Below are 21,606 nucleotides of genomic sequence, written 5' to 3' on the forward strand. Positions count from 1 at the left end.
TGACGAACACAAGTTCTATTCATTCTATTTTCTTCATGGCTGACTCAGTAGTCAGGGGGAACTTGATGATGGCATAGTGATCAAGCTTGTTTCTCCTGGGGCACTCTTTCAAGGATATTTGGGCTGCCTTTGGAGACGCGGCATCTTGGGTTGTCGGAATGTAGGTGATGTAGGGATCTTCTTTTTTGGGGGGGACTGCACGCCTTTCAGCACTGCTTTCTTAGCTTTCAAAGCCTGCTTTGGCTTCGGCTTTGGGAGGGGCAGAGGCTTCTTTCTTCACCTTCGGCACTATCTTCATAAAAGGGGACAAACCCATTTTTTAACCTGAAGACCACCCAGATTTTCCTGGTATAATACCCAGGAAGAAATGGGTTCTGAAGGTCTCGTTCTCTCTCAGAGCCCTCTGTTTTCAGTGTACTCTCTCCATGTCTCTGTCTCTGTCTCTCTCTGTGGCTTTGCTGTGTGGCTTAATGACATTGAGTGGAACATTGTTAAGACTCCATGAAAACTATGAAGTTCAGCTATTTTATCTTGTTTAGTGAAACACAGAAGGGGTACAGAATGGACCTTATGAGGATCTGCTTGGTACAGTAGTTTACTTAACTGCTCTTCCCCTGCCCCCAAGATTTAGAAAATAACATTTCTGAGTATTTCCATATGTATCATAATATATATCATATCAAGCCATGCCACATGCAACAGAAGAGTCTAATCACTTTGAAAGCACTCTCTGTGCCCTAACATTTTACTAGTATATGTAAAAGCATATCCATAGCTTATTTCTAAAGCCGTCTGTTTATTGGTACATTCCTTAGCAGTTCCTTTTTTATGGGCTCTTTACCATGTAGTTCTATCCATAATGGTATCACAGCTTCCAAATAGGAAAAAAAAATTGAGATGCAGAATGCTAGAGCCACGTTTAATCTCAGTGGGTTAGCTTAGCTAGTATTTCTTTCTTTTCTTTTTTCTTTTTTTTTTTTTTAAAGATTTTATTTATTTATTCACGGTAGGCACAGTGAGAGGCAGAGACAGGCAGAGGGAGAAGCAGGCTCCCCACAGGGAGCCCTATGTGGGACTCATCCCCAGACCTGGAATCACACCCTGGGCAGACATTCAACCGCTGAGCCACCCAGGCGTCCCTTAGCTAGTATTTCTCAAGATGATGGTTATGAGGCATTTAAGAGATTGTCAGATTGCCTAAAGTTTGAGAAATTTGGAAAGAGGTTTGAGTAGTAAGGGTGAAAACATGTGTTCTTCATTATGTAGCTTCCTTCCATTTCATGTTTCTTAAGGTCTAATCACTGGGTTTATCACCCCAGATAGCTACTTTACTTAAAACATTTTAACCCCCCCCCCCCACCCGCCCCGGGCAGCCCGGGTGGCTCAGCAGTTTAGCGCTGCCTTCAGCCCAGGGAGTGATCCTGGAGACCTGGGGTCGAGTCCCATAACGGGCACCCTGCATGGAGCCTGCTTCTCCCTCTGTTTATGTCTCTGCCTCTTTCTCTCTGTGTGTCTCTCATGAATAAATAAGTAAAATCTTAAAAAAAAAAAAAAATCATCTTTTTTTCCCCCACTTAAATTGATTTATTTTAAATATAAAATTATATCAAAAGTATATGACATGAGTTTGATGTGCTTATTGTATTTTTTTCAAATATACGTAAATACATAACTAAAGATAAAAGGCTTGGTCACAGTCCCCAGAAACCGATCTTATGTACTACCCATGGTATGCATACCACATTTTGGGAAATGTTGCTTAGATCTTGTGGGAAATCATAGACCCATGTGATGATCTGTAAAAACCATGGACTGCCTTCACAGAAAATCACTCGGTGTGGCATTCATATAAATCTGAGTGCTTCATTCTCAGGCCGTTTCCATCCTGCAGGATCCGTTTCCAGCACTAAGTAAGAAGGAAGTCAGGAAGTTCTTTTATTTATCAAGGTCATGCCAGTGGTAAAAAAATTTCCTATCTTTCCAGGCCTGCAATTTTATAGTTCTTAGTTTGTCTTCATTATAATAGTCAACTCTTATCAGCATCTGTGCATTTTATTTCAAATTGTGGTGTCACCTCTCCTTTTTATTATCTTGAATAACTACTCATTTGCCATTGTTACAACTCTTATGAGGAACTTTAATTAGAATCTTTTCCAGGTAGAGTCTCTGTTTTAATTATGTCATTAAAAAACAGGAAATTGGGGCACCTAGGTGGCTCAGTTGTTGAGCGTCTACCTTCGGCTCAGGTCGTGATCCTGGGGTCCTGGGATGGATCCCCATATCAGGCTCCTTGCTCAGCAGGGAGCCTGCTTCTCCCTCTGCCTACTGTACCTCCTGGTGTGTATATGTGCGCGTGCTCTCTCTCTCTCTCTTTCTCTCTCAAGTAAATAAATGAAATAAAAAAATAAATAATAGGAAATGTGTTTTGTAAAGTAGGGATTGACATAGAGCAAGAAATAAATGGCCCTCTGCATGGTGATGGGTAAAAACATTGAGCCACCTGAGGACTCTTGCTAGGACACTATATTTAACATCTTTTCAAAGGGGATGGGGATGGTAGAAATGAAAAGGTTAATGGGAAAAAAATCAGCAAAAATGTGCTGTTTAAATTGAGCCTACAGAGGGGAATTTGGGGCTGAGAAAAAAGTGAGTTTGAAGTACATCACAAAAAGTTACTTGGTTTTGAGCCTAGAATAACTGGTACAAAATTCTGAGAGCATAAGTGGAAACTGATTACAAGGGTGGGAAGACTTTTTCCTCCATATTTTTAGTGACATTTTAAATGGATTTTAACCGTAATACATGTTAATTAAATAAAATGTGGCAGATAATAAAGCCTAAATATGTGTAATCCCATGGTCCTGCAATAAAGCAGTAGTCTCTTTATATTCTTGGACGTAATTTTTGAAAATTAGATTATTATACATGTATTTTTACATATACTTTTTATTAAAATGTAACGTACAATAAATTTTGAGTCATGAGTATACAATTCGATTAATTTTTATGAAATGAACACACACATGTAACCACTACTCTGATTAGGAAGTAGAAAGTTACAAGTTCCCAGAATCCCCCCCGCCCCCATTATGTCCTTTCCCAGGTGCCATTCCAACCCATTAAAGGTAATTACTTTCCTGACTTCAGTGTCGTGGATTTGTTTCATATGTTTGTTTAATGGATTCTTTGTTTGTTTGTTTTTGTTTTTTTTTTTGTTTAATGTATTCTTACACAGTTGACCCTTTTGAAAATTTGCCCTCTTTTGTTTGATATTCTGTTTCTGAGATTTATCCATATCATTGCTGAAGCAGTAGTTTGTTCATTCACACACTTCTGTTTCATCGGTGACTGTCATCATTTCTCTCTCTCTATTTGGATTGGTTCCCAGTTTGGGGCTTCTGGAGTAGTACGGCGGTGAAATTCATGTGTCTTTCAGTGCACATAAGTAAACATCTCTGATGGGTATGTACCAGTAGTAGAATTGCAAGGCTAGGGTCATGTGCATGTTCATTTTTCATGAATAGAAGTGCCAGACGCGTTTCTTAAATTACATTCAGTTTATACCAATATACATGCCTTTAGCAGTGCAGGGAAGGTCCAGTTGCTCCACATTGTCACCAACCCTTGGTATTGTCATTCTTTTCACTTTTAGCCATTCTACTGGATGAGTAGCGGCTCCCAGTGACATTTAATTAGCATCTTCTTGATGCTTTAATTGAGGATTTTTCATGTTTATTGGCCCTTGAACATTTTTTTGTGATGTGCCTGAAACCTTGTGTCCATTTTCCTACTGGGTTGTCTTTCTTCTTTTGCTTTATTAGGGGTTCTTTTATATTTTGGCTATGAGATTATTATTATTATTATTATTGAAATTACCTTTTTCTTTTCCTTTTTCCACTTGATGGTTTATATTTTCACTTTAATTGGCATGTAAGGAACAGAAGTTTATGCCGACATTTGGGGACTGGGTGAAGAGCATGTGGGAATTCTTTATGCTTCTTTTAGAGCTTTTCTGTAAGTTTTGAAACCATCACAATAAAAAATTGAGGTAAAAAATATTCATTGATATTTGATAGGTGTTGATGTTTTTAAGTAATCTTTTAAATGTCATTTTCCTGTTGCTTGTATTAGAAATAGATTTTCACATATTGGTTTTTATCTAACAACCTTACTAAATTCATTTATTCTGCAAGTTTGTGTGTTCTTCTGGATTTTTTGCCTACAGAATCATGTCCTCTGCAAATGGTGACAGTTTTGTTTATTGACTTTCTAAGCCTAATGCCTTTTGTCTTTTTTTAAAAAATTAAAAAAAATTTTTTTGCTTTATTGCACTGATCAGGACCTCTAGTATAATTGGATAGAAAGGGTGATGGTGGACATCCTTGTTTCATTTCTAGTCTTAAGGGAGAAATGTAGTTTTTTATTTTTTTTCTTTTAGATAAGAAGTACTGAGGAACTTTCCTTCTGTTCCTTGTTTCTAGTGGGTATTGAATTTTATCAAATGCTTTTCCTCTGTTTAGATGGTGGTAATGTTTTGTTTTTCTTTCCTACTGTTATGTGGTTAAACCAACCTGGCATTACTGGAATAAGCCTCATTCAGTGTGATAATAGCATTCCTTTTTATATGTAACTACTTTCTGTGTGTCAGTATATTTTGGGGTATTTTTCATCTGTATACTATGAGAGATTAGCTTATAACTTTTGTACATTCTGGAAAGTTAGAAAGTGTTGCCTACATTTCTTTTGTTCCTAGGGGTTACAATAAGATCATTGTCATGTCTTAATCCCATAGAATTCAGTGGTAAAGCCATAAAGCCGTACGGGCCTTGCAGTTTCTTCATGAGAAGATTTTAAATTATAGATTCAAATTAAGTAGATATAGGTTATTCTGGTGTTTTGTTACTTCTTGTGTTGGCTTTGGTAATTTCCCCTTATTTTTGTAGGAATTTGTCCATTTATTCTAAAATTTCAAATTCATTGCCAGAATTCTCTTAATATTGTGATATATTCTTAGTGTCTTTTTAATAACTGTAAAACTTTAAAAACTAATTTGTTGTATTGGTAATGTATACAGTATTGCTGCTTTTTCTCGATTATTGTAACCAGGGCCCATTTAATTTTATTTTATTACCATTTTTTAATACATATTTTTTAAAAGTAATCTCTACCCCTAATTTAGAGGGCTCAAAGCCCATAGCCCCAAGATCAAGAATCAAGCTATACTGACTGAGCCAGCTAGGCATCCATTAACTTTATTACTTGAGGTGTTTGGGGTTTTTTTTTTTTTTTTCCTTTTTTTCACTGAACTAACAGCTTTGTTGTTTGTTTTGTCACCTTACATTTTTTGGCTTTTGATTTCTCCTTTTGTCTTCATTATTCCCTTCTAGAGTCTTTGGGATTAAATTGCCATCCTTTTTATAATTTTTTTGAGGTGGAGACTTAGGTAATTTATTTTCAGTCTTATCTAATACATGCACTTGAGTGCTAACAATTTCTCTCCGATCATTTTAGTTTTATTTATATTTCATTTTACATCATATATTATCATTCACTTTGTAATATTTTTGAATTCCATTTTGTTTTAGAAGTATATTGCTTAATTTTTTAAGCATATATGCTTTTCTTAATCCTTTAAAATAGATTTCTTTCTTAATTTAACTGAGGCTAAATTCCTACAAATTGTATACTTTTGGTGAATATCACCATATAAAATATAGGAATTTACACTTCTGATAGCAGATGAGAATTTCTAATATCTCAACTCCCACCAATACCAACTATTATCATTTTTTAGAAGTTCTTCCTAATTTGATAAGCAGTGAATAACATATCTTTGTTTTAAGGTATAATTTTTAAAACTGCTGCTTCAATCATATTTTTTACTAACCTGTTTTTCCTTAATAAATTCCCTGTTCTGGGCAGCCTGGGTGGCTCAGCGGTTTAGCGCAGCCGTCTTCAGCCTGGGGTGTGATCCTGGGGGCTTGGGATTGAGTCCCACATCAGGCTCCCTGCATGGAGCCTGCTTCTCCCTCTGCCTGTGTCTCTCTGTGTGTCTCTTACTAATAAAATCTTTTTAGGGGATCCCTGGGTGGCGCAGCAGTTTGGCGCCTGCCTTTGGCCCAGGGCGCGATCCTGGAGACCCGGGATCGAATCCCACATCGGGCTCCCGGTGCATGGAGCCTGCTTCTCTCTCTGCCTGTGTCTCTGCCTCTCTCTCTCTCTCTCTGTGACTATCATAAATAAATAAAATTAAAAAAAATATATTGAAATCTTTCTAAAAAATTAATAAAACTTTCTAAATAGAAAAGTGCACAGTTACATCTCCTTTCTAAAACCACAACTCTATTGGTTACAGAAGACTCGGTGGTGGTTCTCATTAGGGATAATAAAGGTCTGAACTGATCTGTGGCAAAGTGGATTCAAAGTGGAGAAGATTGGAGAGGGGCATCTGAAGGACTGGATAATTGAATATGTTATGTGAAGGAGAGAAGATGAGGCTCAGGTGTGCACTGTGGACACCTGGGTGACTAATGAGAATTTGGAAACCCAGAATGGCAAAGGAATCTGGAAGAATATGCTGAGACTGATTTTTGTGCCTGAAGACCTTGCAGTCATCTGCCGGCAGTTAGTAATATGGGTCTGATTCTTGCTCAACAGAGAAGAGAGGGTTAGAGAGTGAAAATTGGTAATCCTCTGAGCAAAAGCCAGAACTGTAAAAGTTCAAGAAGGATTTGGATAAGTTAATCACTTTTACTTGCCCTTGGTTATGAGAACCTAGAAAAGCTTGGGGTTGTCAAGGTAGACTTCCTCAAAGGCAGCCATGTCATTTCCTCAAAGGAAGCCAAGTTATTCCCGGATACCTTTGTAGGTGGGTTGAATAAATAATTGGTCTACTCTAGAATGATCATTGTAGGATATGATAAGCCCAGACAAATGCTGCCTACTATCAGGAACGGAAATCCCATATTCTGTGATGTTTGCTTCAGTAGTCTTTATACATAGTTCATCATATTTGTTTTTGTTTTCTTTAGTTTACCATTATCACTTTTCTAGCATATTTATTTCATGGTCTGTTATAACCTCTAGATTTCATATTTATGCAGACAGAACTAATTGCTGCTGACCTGTCAGCCAGTTTATTCAGCTGTCCATCTCTTTCTCTCTCTATCCTAATTTTTATTTGATCCTTTATGTTTTCTTTTGAATACTAAATCTTTTAGGGTAGGTTGTTTTTTTTGTTTTGTTTTTTGTTTTTTAAGATTTTATATATTTGGGGCAGCCCAGGTGGCTCAGCGGTTTAGTGCCACCTTCAGCCTAGGGCCTGATCCTGGGGACCTGGGATCGAGTCCCACGTCAGGCTCCCTGCATGGAGCCTGCTTCTCCCTCTGCCTGTGTCTCTGCCTCTCTCTGTGTGTCTCATGAATGAATAAATAAAGTCTTTAAAAAAAAAAAAAGATTTTATACATTTACTTGAGAGAGAGAGAGCACACATAGAGGAATAGTTAGAGGGAGAAGTAGACTCCCTACTGAGCAGAGAGCCCTATGAGGGGCTCCATCCCAGGAGCTGAGATCATGACCTGAGCTACCCAGGCATCCCATCTTTTTAAAAAGAACAGCACTGGGTGACTCAGTGGTTGAGTGTCTTCCTTTGGCTCAGGTCGGGATTCTGGGGTCCTGGGATTGAGTGTTGCATCAGGCTCCCCGAGGGGAGCTGCTTTTCCCTCTGCCTATGTCTCTGCCTCTCTGTGTCTTTCATGAATAAATAAAATCTTTTAAAAAATAAATAAAATAAAAAGAACAGCAATTTCTGGGCACCTGGCTGGCTCAGTCGGGAAAGCATGCAGCTCTTGATCTTGGGATTGTGAATTCAAGCCCCCCATTGGATATACAGATTACTTTAAAACAAATGAGCAAACAGACAAAAACACTGATTTCAGATGTTTTAACCAAGATTTTTTTATTTTCTCCTCATGAATCTGTGTGTGTCAAGATGGTAACCAAAATGCATATGTTAATAATAAGTACGTTTGTTTTTCCTTCCTGTCTAAATTAGATGCATGGAATAATGTTAATTCTATACTTTTGGAATATTGAAAGTAGTTTTTAAATCCCCAATCCTGCCTTCTTGAAACCTTAAGCTTCTGAGCCTCCTGGTTATGGTAGGGTTCTCTTCTGATCATCTGGAAATAACCTGGAGAGTCACCTCCACCAACAGCTACTACTCCAACAGTTCACAAGGTCATGTAGACCTTGGAGTAGAATAGCATAGAATAGTTAAGAGAACATAGCTCCTGGATTTCACTCTGCTGCTTAAGTGCCCTGTAACCTCAGGCAGGTTTTTGTCAGCTTTCCAATTTCATACCTGCTCACAGAATATCCATAATAAAGGAGTTTAAGTTATTAAGCCCTGGAAATGGTGCCTAGCACAGTAGGAAAGCATTAAATAAATGTTAAAAGATCAGCTTTCTTTTTTATAGAATCTTGAACTGTGAAATTTGGTCAGAAATAGTTATAGTGAAATTGAGATCTAAGCCATTTAATTTTTCTGAATGTTTTAGAAAACTCAGAAAATGTTTTAGAAAAATAGATATTTTCTTCATAGCTATTTTCTTCATGTGGTACAAAATAACACTCAAGACGGGCTATTTGGTCAAACTACTGTGTTTCTCACTGTTGGTTTTTGATTTGTCTTTGTCAGTTTTTGCCTGATGAATATTTGTCCAGGTACTGATAACTTGTTGGAGTCAAGTGCAGCCTTGAGTACTCTGTGTGAATAAAGCATTTCATTTCTGCAACCCAGAGAACCCAATATGTCACTTCTCTTCATTTCATTTAGTAAACTTGTCAATTAGCCACATTTGAAAAGTGATTTTTGATTAGTGCAATCAGTAAACATGGAATCTTTCCTGTGATTGCCATGCTGATTAGATAAATTGTCACTTGAAGAGCTGTTGGTGAAGCCTTGGTTTATATGGCCTTAGAGCTTTAGAAAACCGATAAGTTTTTTTAAAGACCAAAGGAAAAAATTAACTGTCATTTTTTTTTCTCTCACTGGTACCTTTCTGAAGTGCAATTCACTACCTCAGAGTTTTTTTTTCTCCCTCTCAATGGATCTTCTGTTAGAGCCATACAAATGAATGATAATAAGTTTGTTTTACCTTCTACTTCATTACTTATCAGCCAGGAAATATTTCTGCTTTATGAATACTTAAGGTTCATATATATTTCTCAGAGCCACATGAAGAGATTTGTTTAAAAGTAGCCTTGAAGGTTTTATTTGATCCTTTTTATTTTTCTTTTATGGGTTGAAAGCAGGAGATACTTTAGTAATTGTATGACAGAGTTCTTACATCCTAGGAAATTTGCTTAAGTTTTAACAAAATCTATAGTTTTTTGCATGTGCTAAGTTTATGTGAAAGCAGTTGTTCTGGAAGTGAGAAATAGTAAAAGTGAAATAGAATAGGAAGTATATGGCATACTAAAAATGATGGAAATAGGAACTTTGCCATTCATCTAGGCACTTACAGGTATATGGTTAGACTACTGAGAAGGATTCCTTCTCTCCAAAGAAAGTATTTGTACTTAAAGAACTCTACATTCCAGTTCCACTTAGAAATATTGTTGTGCTTAATCTAACATGTAGCATATTTACTCCATCGAATATGTATTCCTGATGATGGTAACTTTCCTCCATTTGTACTGACTGTTTCTAGGAGAAAATATACAAGATTTTTTTCTGTCTTTATGTTTTATGAACCATTAGGATGAGCACTTCTGAAGGTTTTTTTGATGTCAATGTACCTTGTTATTAATCTTTGCTCAATTTTAAGGATTTTATTTATTTGAGAGTGAGCACGAGCAAGTGTGGGTGGCAAAGGGAGAAACAGACTCCTCACTGAGCAGGGAGCCCGATGTAGGGCTCCATCCCAGGACCCTGGGATTATGACCTGAGCTGAAAGCAGCCACTTAACCAAATGAGCCATCCAAGTGCCTAATACTTCATTCAGTTTTAAATTTATCAGGGACCTGTGTGGAAGCTTCTCTAAGTACCATGAAGAGTTTGAATTCTGTGATAATATCATATAAAAAGAGCCACCATGAAACCAGAATCATGTAATTGAGTCTTCATGATAAAAAGGGTGACTACAGTGATTCTGGGACATGTGAAATACAGAGCTAGACAGGGTTCCAAGAGAAATCCATTGACTTTTGTTATATTAGCTAATTTTGAGTATGTAAGACACTAAAATAAAATACACTTCTGCTAACATTTTAATCAGTTCTCACAGAACTAACTTGTGTACAATATCTTAATAGACCAGTGGACTTCCAAGTTTAATTAACAAAGTAATGATCAGAAAAAGTGGCCGGGAGCTTGATTTTACTTTCAGCAGATTGCTTTCTCATAAATGGTGATATGTTGAAAATCATATGTGTTGAGGCAAGTGTGTCTCATGTTTTTCCCTAGGAATAAACCACACAGATGATGATTACTGTTTTTGTAGGAATTTCTAATTTTACCTCTCATGATTTCCTACAGACCTCCGAGGTCCGTAATAAGGATTAAGAAGCTATTCTGGGCCTGTTTACTGTGGGTTGTGTGGTCATAAGCCTTGTGCATTCCCATTCAGGTTTGGAATATTTAATGACCACCATGAAAACTCCTCAGCAGTGTTCCTCAGTTTGACTACTACTAGTCTGGCTTTTAAGAATAGGTGCCACCTTTCCATTCAGAATGCATTTCTACATGAAAGTAATGGTGGTGAAGGCTTCCTGCTCTTTTCCAAGAGAAGCATCTGTCGTGGGTTTGGCTGCTGGACACTTCATGCTGGCTGAGGGACAGTGGGCTATGGTTGTTCCCCCACTCCTGCCCTGGCCAAGGGTCATTGTCATTTTATGAAACTGTCTTTAGGTGGCATTTGTCAGCCTTGTCAAGGTGGGAGGAACCCAGAACAGTAGTAGTGAGTTGTTGACACTGGAATCATGTGAACAGCTGGATCCTCTGCTTGTTCCATATTCTCCTTTGTGGGGTTTTCTTTTAAACACAATTCCAGGGCAGCCCTGGTGGCGCCGCCTGCAGCCTAGGGTGTGATCCTGGAGACCCTGGATCCAGTCCCATGTCAGGCTCTCTGCATGGTGCCAACTTCTCCCTCTGCCTGTGTCTCTGCCTCTCTCTCTGTCTCTCTGTTTCTATGAATAAATAAATAATCTTTTAAAAAAATAAACACAATTCCACTTTTCTTCCCCATCCCCCCTTTTATTTATTTATTTTAAGTAAGCCCAGATTGCATTTTTTTGGTTCCTAGCCAGAGATAAGCTTTCATTTCTTCTTCCTTTAAGAAAGTAATTTTGAAAAGCATGTTTCTAGTTTGTGTTTCCATTAAAATGTGAGCCTGAATACATTATGGTAAGCCTTGTTGTCCTTGGGTCTCGGGAGTCTGGAGGAGGTTACTGTCCTCACACAGTGAACTCATTAGACAACTCCTGGAACCAACTGTTTTAATTAGGTCACACATGGACCCTGCTGAAGGGTGGCCAAGGTGACTGCAAGCCTGGAGACTAGCGGAGTGGCAGTTGGTAACACGACCTGCTGAGCTGCTGAACGCCCGCCTGACCGGTGTTTGGGGCTGCTCCTTTCAACTCATTCACGTGCGGGAATAGCAGCCATTTAATTGTTTCTTGGAGTCAGATGTTGCCAGTTCAGCTTTGTGTTAGGGGAGGAGGTCTGACTCTCAGAAAACAGTAGAAAAGTGGGTGGTCCCTTTATTTGCATCTTTGTGGCATGTGTTGGAGAGATGTATACACCCCATTTTGTTATATAGCTAGGTAAGCCAGGGTTCCTTCCAGTTTTTGTGCTTAGGAGGACATTCTCAGGATTTCTGTTAAAGATACTATTCACTCTGTTTGTATTTATGGAAAAAAACCTGAAATCCCTTTCTTCTGCACCGTGTTTATAAAAATGTGAAAAATAGATACCTTTACATACTTATGCACACATACATAGGCAGTGAGAGAAATGTGCAAGTTTAATGACTAAGACTCCTAAAACTATGTTTCATTATCAAAGAAAAAATAATAATAAATTTACTGACCCTTTTGATTTTGTGTCTTTTTACATTTGCAGTTTCTGTAATTATGCTAACCAGTTACTTGGTTTGTATTCTGTCTCATACTTTTTTTTCCAAAAATTTATAATCATAAAAATATATGGGTAAGCCGAATACTGATTACCTCTTAATTGGATTGTGGAGTGTTTTTGGTGTTGAGTTGTATCAGTTCTTTATGTATTTTGGATACTAACTATCAGGTAAGTCATTTGCAAAGATCTTGTCCCATTCTGTAGGTTTTCTTTTAGTTTTGATTGTTTCCTTCACTCTGCAGAAACTTTTTATTTTGATGTGGTCCTAATTTATTTTTGCTTTTGTTTCCCTTTCCTCGGGAGAACTATGTAGAAAAAAGTTACTTCCTATGTCAAATTACTGTCCATGCCTCTTCTAGGATTTTTATAGTTACGATTACTTCTTAAAATCTGTTAACCTTTCTCTTTATTTTCCAGATATGAGGCCCCAGGATTCCTGGCGGGGTCCTCCTCCCCTTTTCCAGCAGCAAAGGTTTGACAGGTAATATTAAAGCAAACATGACTTCTAAATATTTTTGCACATTTACATTTGAGGTTTGAGCTTTCTCTCCATGGTTTGAAATGTACTTTCTTCCCTCTAAGCAGTTTCTGTTGTGCTTGTCCTTTAGGAAAATAGATGCCTAACACACTGAATTAAAAGACTCCTATTTATATACTTTCCCACTTTCCTTGGTCCTTGGCCTTTATTTTATTGAATGTTTTAAGGTACCCTGAAAAATGCAGCAGAGAGAGCTTAAAATTGTATTAGGTTTTGGTCAGGCTAAACAAATTTCTTTTTAGAAGACTTGTGCAGCTTAATGAGGCATAACTAATGGTGTTCCACTTTTATCATTTCTGTGCGAACACCACAGCGTTAGTACAGACCAACCATTGATTCTTGCTACAAACCTCTTGAAGTCCTAATCAGCTTCTTTGGTACAACTTTTTCAGCGCTGACAAGCCTATTGTAGGGCAGTGTCACTGTAGGTCAGTAGTTATTAGTTGCCACTGAAAACAGTTTCTTTAACTACTTAAGACTGAGCTGAATTAAACGCAGAAGGGACTCAGAAGAGGATTATGGGATCTGCAGTCTAATAAGTACTGGGGACTAGGAAGAGTGTGACATGGTTTAATAACGAGGGATGTTTGACTTGTGTTCTTCCATTGATAAGTTGTATGCTCTCCTAAGTCAGGTGGTCTCTACATGACAAGACAGCTAGGCATGTTATGAATAATTATATTAACATCTATAGAATAATTTTTTACAGGGCAACTTTCAGATCTTTCGTTTTATGCTGGTTTGCCAGCATCAGTAAATGCTGAAACCCAATTAACTCATAGTAAGGCTTCCCTCTTTGCCTTCGCGATTCTAATCTGTTTTGTTCCCCCTGCCTTTACCGTTTTAGCAATCCGATCTTTTCACATCTGAAGTGAATAAAAGTGTTATGAACAGAGTTATAAACGTTGCTCCCCTTTTAAGAATACTTTATGTGAAAAAAAAAAGAATACTTTATGTGAGATCCCAAACTTAATTTTATGATTTTCTTCAAGAAGATAAAAGAAATCATGTTACTCAATTGTTTATTAATAGTATCAACTGCTTAGTGCAGACTGCTTTTTAAATTTAAGATGACTGATACAATGCCTGTATTTGTTTTGTACTCAGTATAAGTGCTCTGAGCACACCACGTGCACTGCTTCCACATCCTTAGGATAGGAACATTTTCAAACAAATTAAGAAAGGAGTAAGGGGTAAATTTTTCTTAAATTACAAATTATCACATTGGAACTAATCTCATTTTCAATAACTGTCTTTCTGCATCAAGTTTGTTGAGTTTGATTTTCAGTTTCCCTACTTTGTTGCTTGCTTCTTTCCTGTATTGTTAATAATCACTCACATTCCAGTCTGCCTACAGAGTGTCAGCCCTGTGGGCAAACATGCCTTTAGAAACATGACTTCATTTATCCTCCTAGCAACCCTCAGAAGTAGATGTTGTTTTTACTGATGAGGAAACTTAGGCACACAGCAGTCTGGCAATTTGCATATATTAATCTTTTGTACCATTTCTTATTAAGCTTTCCCTTGAACAAACTTCACTCATCAGAACACTTACCTGAGCATAATATTAGAGCAAAGCTGTAGGGAATTAGAGGAAGTAAAGGTTCTCCTTCCACTTCAGAGGCACTTTCTACATTCCCAGCAGCTTTCCTTCCCTCTACATACTAAGATATTTCCTATGATCATCACCGTTATCTTGATTTCCATTGGGTTTTTGTTCTTCTGCCCTTGCCAAGTACTTGTACTATTCCTGACTGCCTCTGTGAACTCAGCAGGTTAGGGACAAGGTTTGTGAGGCATTCATTTTTGGTTTAATTTTAGTCAGAAAGTTGAAATCATACCTTAAAACCAAAGTTAAATGTGAGCCTAAGAGAATTCTTAGACTGTGGTCATTTAAGAAACATACCATTTATTCATAAATAAAACAAAGTTTGAATCCAGCTATCCTAAACTTGTTCATTAGCCTCTTAACAGATACACAGACTGAGAAGTGCACCTAACCATTCTGACTGCACAAGGTGTAGAGGAGAAAATACAAACTGGTAGTCACTTTGACTTTGCTAAGATGTCACTAGTAAGTAGTAGAATTCTTACTGGGGCCAGTTTACTGATCCTTATTATTAGTTCAGTACTTGGTCTGCTGCTGTGTTTGGTTGAGAACCCTACTAGAAAAGAAAATGTTGAGTGTACTTTTTTTTTTTCCCTGAAATACACTGTTTCCTACTTTGAGATATTATCTGTAATCCATATGTTCATTTCACTTAAAAATACAACAGGGCTCCTGGGTGGCTCAGTAGGTTAAGCATCTGACTCGATTTCAGCTCAGGTCATGATCTTAGTTGGCACTGAGCCTGGGTAGGACTCCGAGCTCAGCAGAGAGTCTGCTTGGGATTTCTCTCGACCCCATCCACCACCCCCCATGCTCTATTTTTCTCTTTTAAATAAATAAAATATATTTTTAAAAAATAATAAAACAGACACACCTGTCCTCACCTTCCCACACAGAGACAAGCCACTGTGAACTGAGTAAATGATAAACAGCATTTGAGTACTGCCCTGTTTACCATATAATTCTTGCCAGTGGGGGCTTGCTTCTCTTTCTGGCCTTATCCAAGGTGGCCATTTAGTTTTTAACTTAGTGCCATAAAGCTTAGTTAGTCATGGAACATCTTTAAGAACTGCCATATATATAAAGTTAAAATATCCAAATTGGTAGTAGTTACTTCACAATGCCCACTACTTTCTAAAACAGAACTTTAGAAACTTAAGAATATTGTTGCCGTAGACAAAAACCAAAAAACAGACATAAGTATAGAGGACAAACTGCTGATTACCAGAAGGGAGGCAGGTGGAGGATGGGTGAAAGAAGTGATGGGGATTAAGGCACTCACTTGTCATAATGAGCACCAAGTGATGTATGGAATTGTTGAATCTCACTATATTGTACACCTAAAACTAATACAACACTGTGTGTTAACTATACTGGAATTAAAATTAAAAAAAAAAAAAACAAACAATGTTGACAATAGTGTTAAAAAAAAAATGCGTGTATAGTTGCCTCAATAGGTAAGCTACTAATTTCAAGAAGTTAAAATGTGTCAACCTCAGTACTTCATACCTGGCTTAAAGTATATTTTTGAAGACAAATTGTAACTATTTGCAAATTAATAGTATAGAAATATGGTGAACTTGTGGAAAAGATGGTACTCTGCCAGTAAAAAGCAAAAGGGGATAGTACTTGTCCCTATTAGCATTTTTTCTATTTAATTTCAATTAAATTGTTTTTATAAAAATTATCTTAGTTAAAAACATTTTTAAGTAATTATTTCTAACAAAAAGAGGACTTTGTGTTTTTAAATTGTGGCTTTGTTTCTAACCTATTTTTAGAATATAAAATAATGTAAAATTGCATTTATAATATATATATCATCCATACCAGCAGATTTTCCATAAGCTCAGTTGAGTGAGTTTGATCATCGCAGAATTGAAAATAAAAATTGATTACAGTTAACACAATGTGAATTGCATTTTTGGCTTATGAGTTTTCCATTAACGGCCCAGTTTTGATGAGCCGTGTAACCTCTTTGGTTACAGTACAAAACATTAACCCCTCACTTGTGCAGAGACCGGAAGAGAACATTCCTATTTCTCTGCGTAACTGGTTTTGTTAAAGAGATGAGACACTCTTGCTAAAATAAAGGGGCAAGCTCCAAATGAAGGCTAGGGGAGTGGGAGGGTAGAGAGGATGGATTCAGGTTTGAATAGCTATGAGAAGAATGCATTACCCAGTGAGCCCAACATCAAGCTGTTCCCTACAATACCTGGGAAATGAAATTCATACACCTGTGTTGTTATAGTTAATACTATTCAGTGCTTTAGCAATTTTAAAGTTCTATAATTTCTCCTAAAATCTGTAATGGCCCCAAAGCATCTAGTATTAAAATATATCAGAAAAGTTTGCTTGTATTTATTCTTTATAGTGACTATTTTATAAAATAGAAGATGAGGAAAATGCCTTGAGAAAATTGTGTATTGAATGGTGATTGCCTTTAGAAGGTATATCTTGACTACATTGTTTATGTGACAGTTTTACATTATGATTTAATACATCATACCTGTTGCTTTGTATCTGCAAAGTTAAAATAGGCACTTGAAGACAATTACAACATTTCTTTTGACTAGTAATCCAGGCTGGCAAACTGGGTTATAATAGCTGTTGAATCTGTGTTCCCATGTAAACTGTATACCAAATGCCAGTCAGCCCATGCCAATTAGTGCTCATGTTGCTAGGTCACCATGGTCAATTGAAAGCTGCATCAATAGAACTTGAAAAGGTTTCCTCCCGATCAGACCTTCTGACATATTGAGCAGAATAATGGATGGGAAAAAACAGCCAAGTCCCCTACCCTAGATTCAAAATTCTGAGCAGTAAGAATTCATTTGCAACCTGCAATTAACTAGAAAGAATGGATTCCAAGAACGAGTCTAGACATTTTTAAAAATAAAGCCCATTTTCCTGTCTTATATATGTTTACTCTTTGGATAGCATCTTAAATATAACCAACATGATGATCTTGGGTCCAAATCTTTTAAGTGACCAAAAAGGAAATTTCACAGTTCAAAGTGAATAAAATATGTTAAGTCCTACCTTTCTGACTCAATTGAATGTAGATCCCTCTTGTAAAATTGCTGATATTTTATGAAACATGTGAGATAACATCAAATATGAGCATAAAGGTCACTCTGATGCTATCTGTCCCATTTGACAAATGCAGGCAAATTGGATGGTCCTAAGAGTTGGAGGTGATGCCAGCCAGTTTGAGACTGAGCTATGTAACAAGTTTGATATATAACGCAGATATAATACTTCTCCACAGAGGCGTTGGGGCTGAACCTCTGCTGCCATGGAACCGGATGCTCCAAACCCAGAATGCAGCCTTCCAGCCAAACCAATACCAGATGCTAGCTGGACCCGGCGGGTATCCACCCAGACGTGATGATCGTGGAGGGAGACAGGTGATACAGTGTGGGCTATGGGATGAAAAGCATGCTACTCACTTGATACTTAGCCATGCCTCTTGGGACACCATATTTTCTTAAAAACATTTCTGGATAAAAATGTGTATAGAGTAAGTATCTGCCTTACTACATCTTTTATACCCTGAAGATGCTTAAGATTTTCCAGCGCCACTACCCAATGAGTAGCAGCAATCAGTGATATTTAGCACAGATAGAGTCATTTGCCAGAAAATACATTTTTATCCTTTAAGAGTGGTATTCTTTGTTTTAGTAGAAACTAGATTTCATAATAGATGATAATTTTCTATAAGCTGAAAGTAAGAATCTACCCGTTCAGCTGTTACCTTTATTCATCTTAGAAGTCTAGGATGAGTGGCTGGGGTATATTTGAGTGGCTTGGCGGTTAGGCGTCTGCCTTTGGCTTGGGGCGTGATTCTGGGGTCCTGGAATCGCATCTCACATTGGGCTCCCTGCATGGAGCCTGCTTCTCCCTCTGCCTATGTCTCTGCATCTCTCTCTGTGTCTCTCATGAATAAATAAATTAAATATTTAAAAAAAGAAGAAGAATTAGAAGTCTCCTGTCTTGATTCATCTGTGATACTACTTTTCACGGAAAAAAAAAAATCCTTTTTAGCTAAATTTAAATAGCTGTACATTGACTATAATAATTCCTAGACAAATTTATTTGGTATGTGTAAGCTTCATTTCTTTCTCTATAAAGTATCCAGTTTTAGCAGAATTTAAGCCAGAGTTCTACTTGCCTTGGTGTGTTTGTCCCCCAGCCATTTGACACCCTGGCCAGTATTTACATGCTGTGCAATCAAATCCCTGCCACAGAACAGGGGCAGAATGCTGTGATGTATTGTGTGTGGTGTTCATGGAGTTTAGCACCTGCGGTGCTGTGAAGTGGTTTTAAAATTGCTTACCTGGTTGCCTTTTGTAGTGCTTTGAATATTAGTTTTCTTATGCAGGTTCTTGCCATGTGTCCCTTTGTATAAGACCTCTCTTTTGATAGCTTAGGAAGATCTGGGGTTTTTTTTTTTACACTTCTTTATGTATATTCTTATTAGACTCTTCACTTCACAAGAAAATAATCATTTTAATTGTCTTTTGAGAATTTTGTTACAATTCTTTAAAATCTGTTCATAGCATTTTACTTTAAATTACTGGCAGTGCCAGATGTCCTAAAATCTTATCAATAGTTTGAGACTTTATGCTGTGGAGTCAATGGATGATAGTAGGCAGTCAACATAATGAATATTTTTGAAAGAGGGACATACTTAAAATTAGAAGAAACCCTGGAGAATCTTTAGTCCAATCACCTCATTTACTAAGTCATAAACCCGCAACCCTGAGGCGCCTGCACTTGGGCAGCAGAGCTGGGACCTGGCTGTCCAGCCTTTCTGAGCCCAGTGCATCCTGTTTTTCATCTCCTTCAGAGAAGGTCTTCCCTGTAAGGAACTCTCTGCTGTTACAGCAATAAAATCATTATTCACTTAGAAGACAGAAACCAATTGGCAAATTTGTCATTCTTTTACGATCTTTAGGAAACACGTTTCTTTTTCTCAGTCTTTTTCACAGAGATGCCTATTATTAAATCACAGGTTTTGAAGCACTGTTGCAAAAGTTCATTGTTAAAAAACAATGTAATTATGACTTCACTATATTTAGTGAAGTTTCTGTGACTAAAAAAAGGCTTTGAGGTTCTATACTCGTTATAATTTGAACTACTGAATGACACTATGGGGGTGGACTGTGGAGTGAGAGCCTATTTCAGAATCCTAGAGGCCTGGAAAGGTTATCTTATTTGTAAGCCTATTATGAATGTTATGTAATAATAATCTGTACTCAATGCTCTTCTATTTATACCTAAGCAAACCAAAAAAAAAAAAAAAAATCTCTAAAATTAATGGTTCATTAGGCCTCAACTGACTTCAGCAAGCTCTTGCCTAGGTGAAGCAAAAATGACTTTTCTAAGTGTAATATGTCTAAAGATGATGTGGGCATCTTACCACAGTGTGATTTGTATTACTGCCAGGGATGGCAGAGAAGATTGAGAACACTAGTCTTTCACACAGAGCACTTAACTATATAATTCATTTGTGTGCATTTTAAGGAGTTTCTTAAGGGCCGGTTTATGGCTGCTTTGGGCAGCGAGCTTTGTATAAAAAGTGAGGGCCTACAGCACCTACTTGTGAGAGACCTTCCATGTGATGTACTTTTAAGACATATTTAGCTTCTATATGGTGTGTTTTTCCAGAGAGATGTAAAATTAATTTATTTCTTTGCAGGGTGTGTTAATCCAGAAAATAAACTCTTGCTTGTGCTTATTTTCAGGGATATCCCAGAGAAGGAAGGAAATACCCATTGCCACCACCCTCAGGAAGATACAGTTGGAATTAGGCTTTTGTAAAGCTTTCCCAAATCCTTTCATCGTTCTACAATTTTATGCTATTTGTGGAAAGATTTCTTTCTCAAGTAGTAGTTTTTAATAAAACTACAATACTTTGTGTATTTCTTTTAACTGTGTATATTTCTACTGACCTGATCTCACTGTTCATGTTGCTTTCCAAAGATGTGTGTTGCATAATACAGTGGATCTGAATTTATTATTGTTTGTAAAAACACATTTGATGGAATAGGAATACTGGTTTTTCATTATGGTTAAAATCAAACCAGCTGTGGATTTTAAAACACAGTGTATTCTAGATCATCTAAGATCCATGCTGATTTTTAACGCACAAGAATTAAGTGTGAACTCTTGAGCTGGAACCCTCAGCCAACTAGAGCATATATTATTCAGTATTTCTTGGAAACATTTCATTAATGTTCTTGTCTTATGGAAATTTCTGGACTTTAGTAAAAAAAAAAAAATTAAACTGGTCTCTTGTGTCCTTCTTCTCTTAAAGCATTTTAACATTGAAAATCTTAGTCATATGAGGGTTTTTTAAAGTCACTTTTTCAGAAAACAGTTCATTTCCACAATTAGGTGTCAGAAGAAGATCAATGAAGAAGCAAGACAGCCCAACGAACTCCTCTGTTAATTAGTATGTCAGCTGCTGATTTGGCTAACTATATAATCAATTCTGTAAGAATAAGTTATTTACATTTTATAAATTTCATATAGACTTGTGCTACAGTTTTAAGGACTTGTTTTAAACCTTGAAGAAATGGTGACAAGTTTAATTTGTAATTAGCCAGTGCTCCTTAGCATTTTTTTTTGCATTATTTTATAATAATTTCAGTTTGTACTCATTTTTCTTCTTGCTACTCAGCACTCCTTGAATTTATGCTTGCAGTTCACACGTGGCACTTCCATATGCATTTTCATTTGTTTACCACAACAAATTTACACATGGGTAAAGACTTGCTTTGTTTCCATTTGTCTAGCTTAGCCTAAAATGGTAAAATAAGGTTTCTCTTTGACCTTCTGACTTCGGACTTTTTTGCTTTAATATTTCAACTAAGGCACACTTGTTAATCTTAGCCTATGCAGGAAAAAGGCCACCTTAACCTTGAATAGGAAGGTATTTGGAAGCTGTTGAGTTCTTTGCTGGTGATGGGTGAATAGAGTAGGGTCCTTTATTGTTGAGACAAAGCGTCTCTCCTCTGGGAATTAACACCACCACCATTATAACCTTCACAATACATTAAAGTGATAACACCTTCTGTTAAACTTCTCCATCTTCCAAATATTACAAATGAATAACCATCTAAATCAAGGATTGCATATTCCAAAGGAGTCTATATAAATCTTAACCATCTATAGCCTCATAGGTACCCCAAGCCCATGCTTTCACAAAACCTGTGAAACTAAAGATTTTTAGTTTTCATTTAAGTGTGTGTATCATGAGTATGCCTATAAAATAATTGTTTTTGCTTTGCCCTTTCACGGTTACATGTAACGGTT

The 21,606-nt window shown here is 37.1% G+C and overlaps 1 protein-coding gene across 1 annotated transcript in view; it reads left to right on the top strand.

Annotated features, from left to right (window-relative positions):
* XRN2 (5'-3' exoribonuclease 2) overlaps window positions 1–20,575 on the top strand; it is a 93,964-nt gene extending 73,389 nt beyond the window's left edge. Inside the window, exons 28-30 of the mRNA XM_055299885.1 lie at window positions 12,557–12,620; window positions 17,555–17,693; window positions 20,034–20,575. Coding sequence (XP_055155860.1) covers window positions 12,557–12,620; window positions 17,555–17,693; window positions 20,034–20,099 — 269 coding nt within the window. The 3' untranslated portion in view covers window positions 20,100–20,575. The remainder of the gene's footprint in view (window positions 1–12,556; window positions 12,621–17,554; window positions 17,694–20,033) is intronic.
* Window positions 20,576–21,606: the final 1,031 nt, after the last annotated feature.

Source organism: Nyctereutes procyonoides, unplaced genomic scaffold (genome assembly GCF_905146905.1).
Source record: "Nyctereutes procyonoides isolate TBG_1078 unplaced genomic scaffold, NYPRO_anot_genome, whole genome shotgun sequence".
Lineage (NCBI taxonomy): Eukaryota > Metazoa > Chordata > Mammalia > Carnivora > Canidae > Nyctereutes > Nyctereutes procyonoides.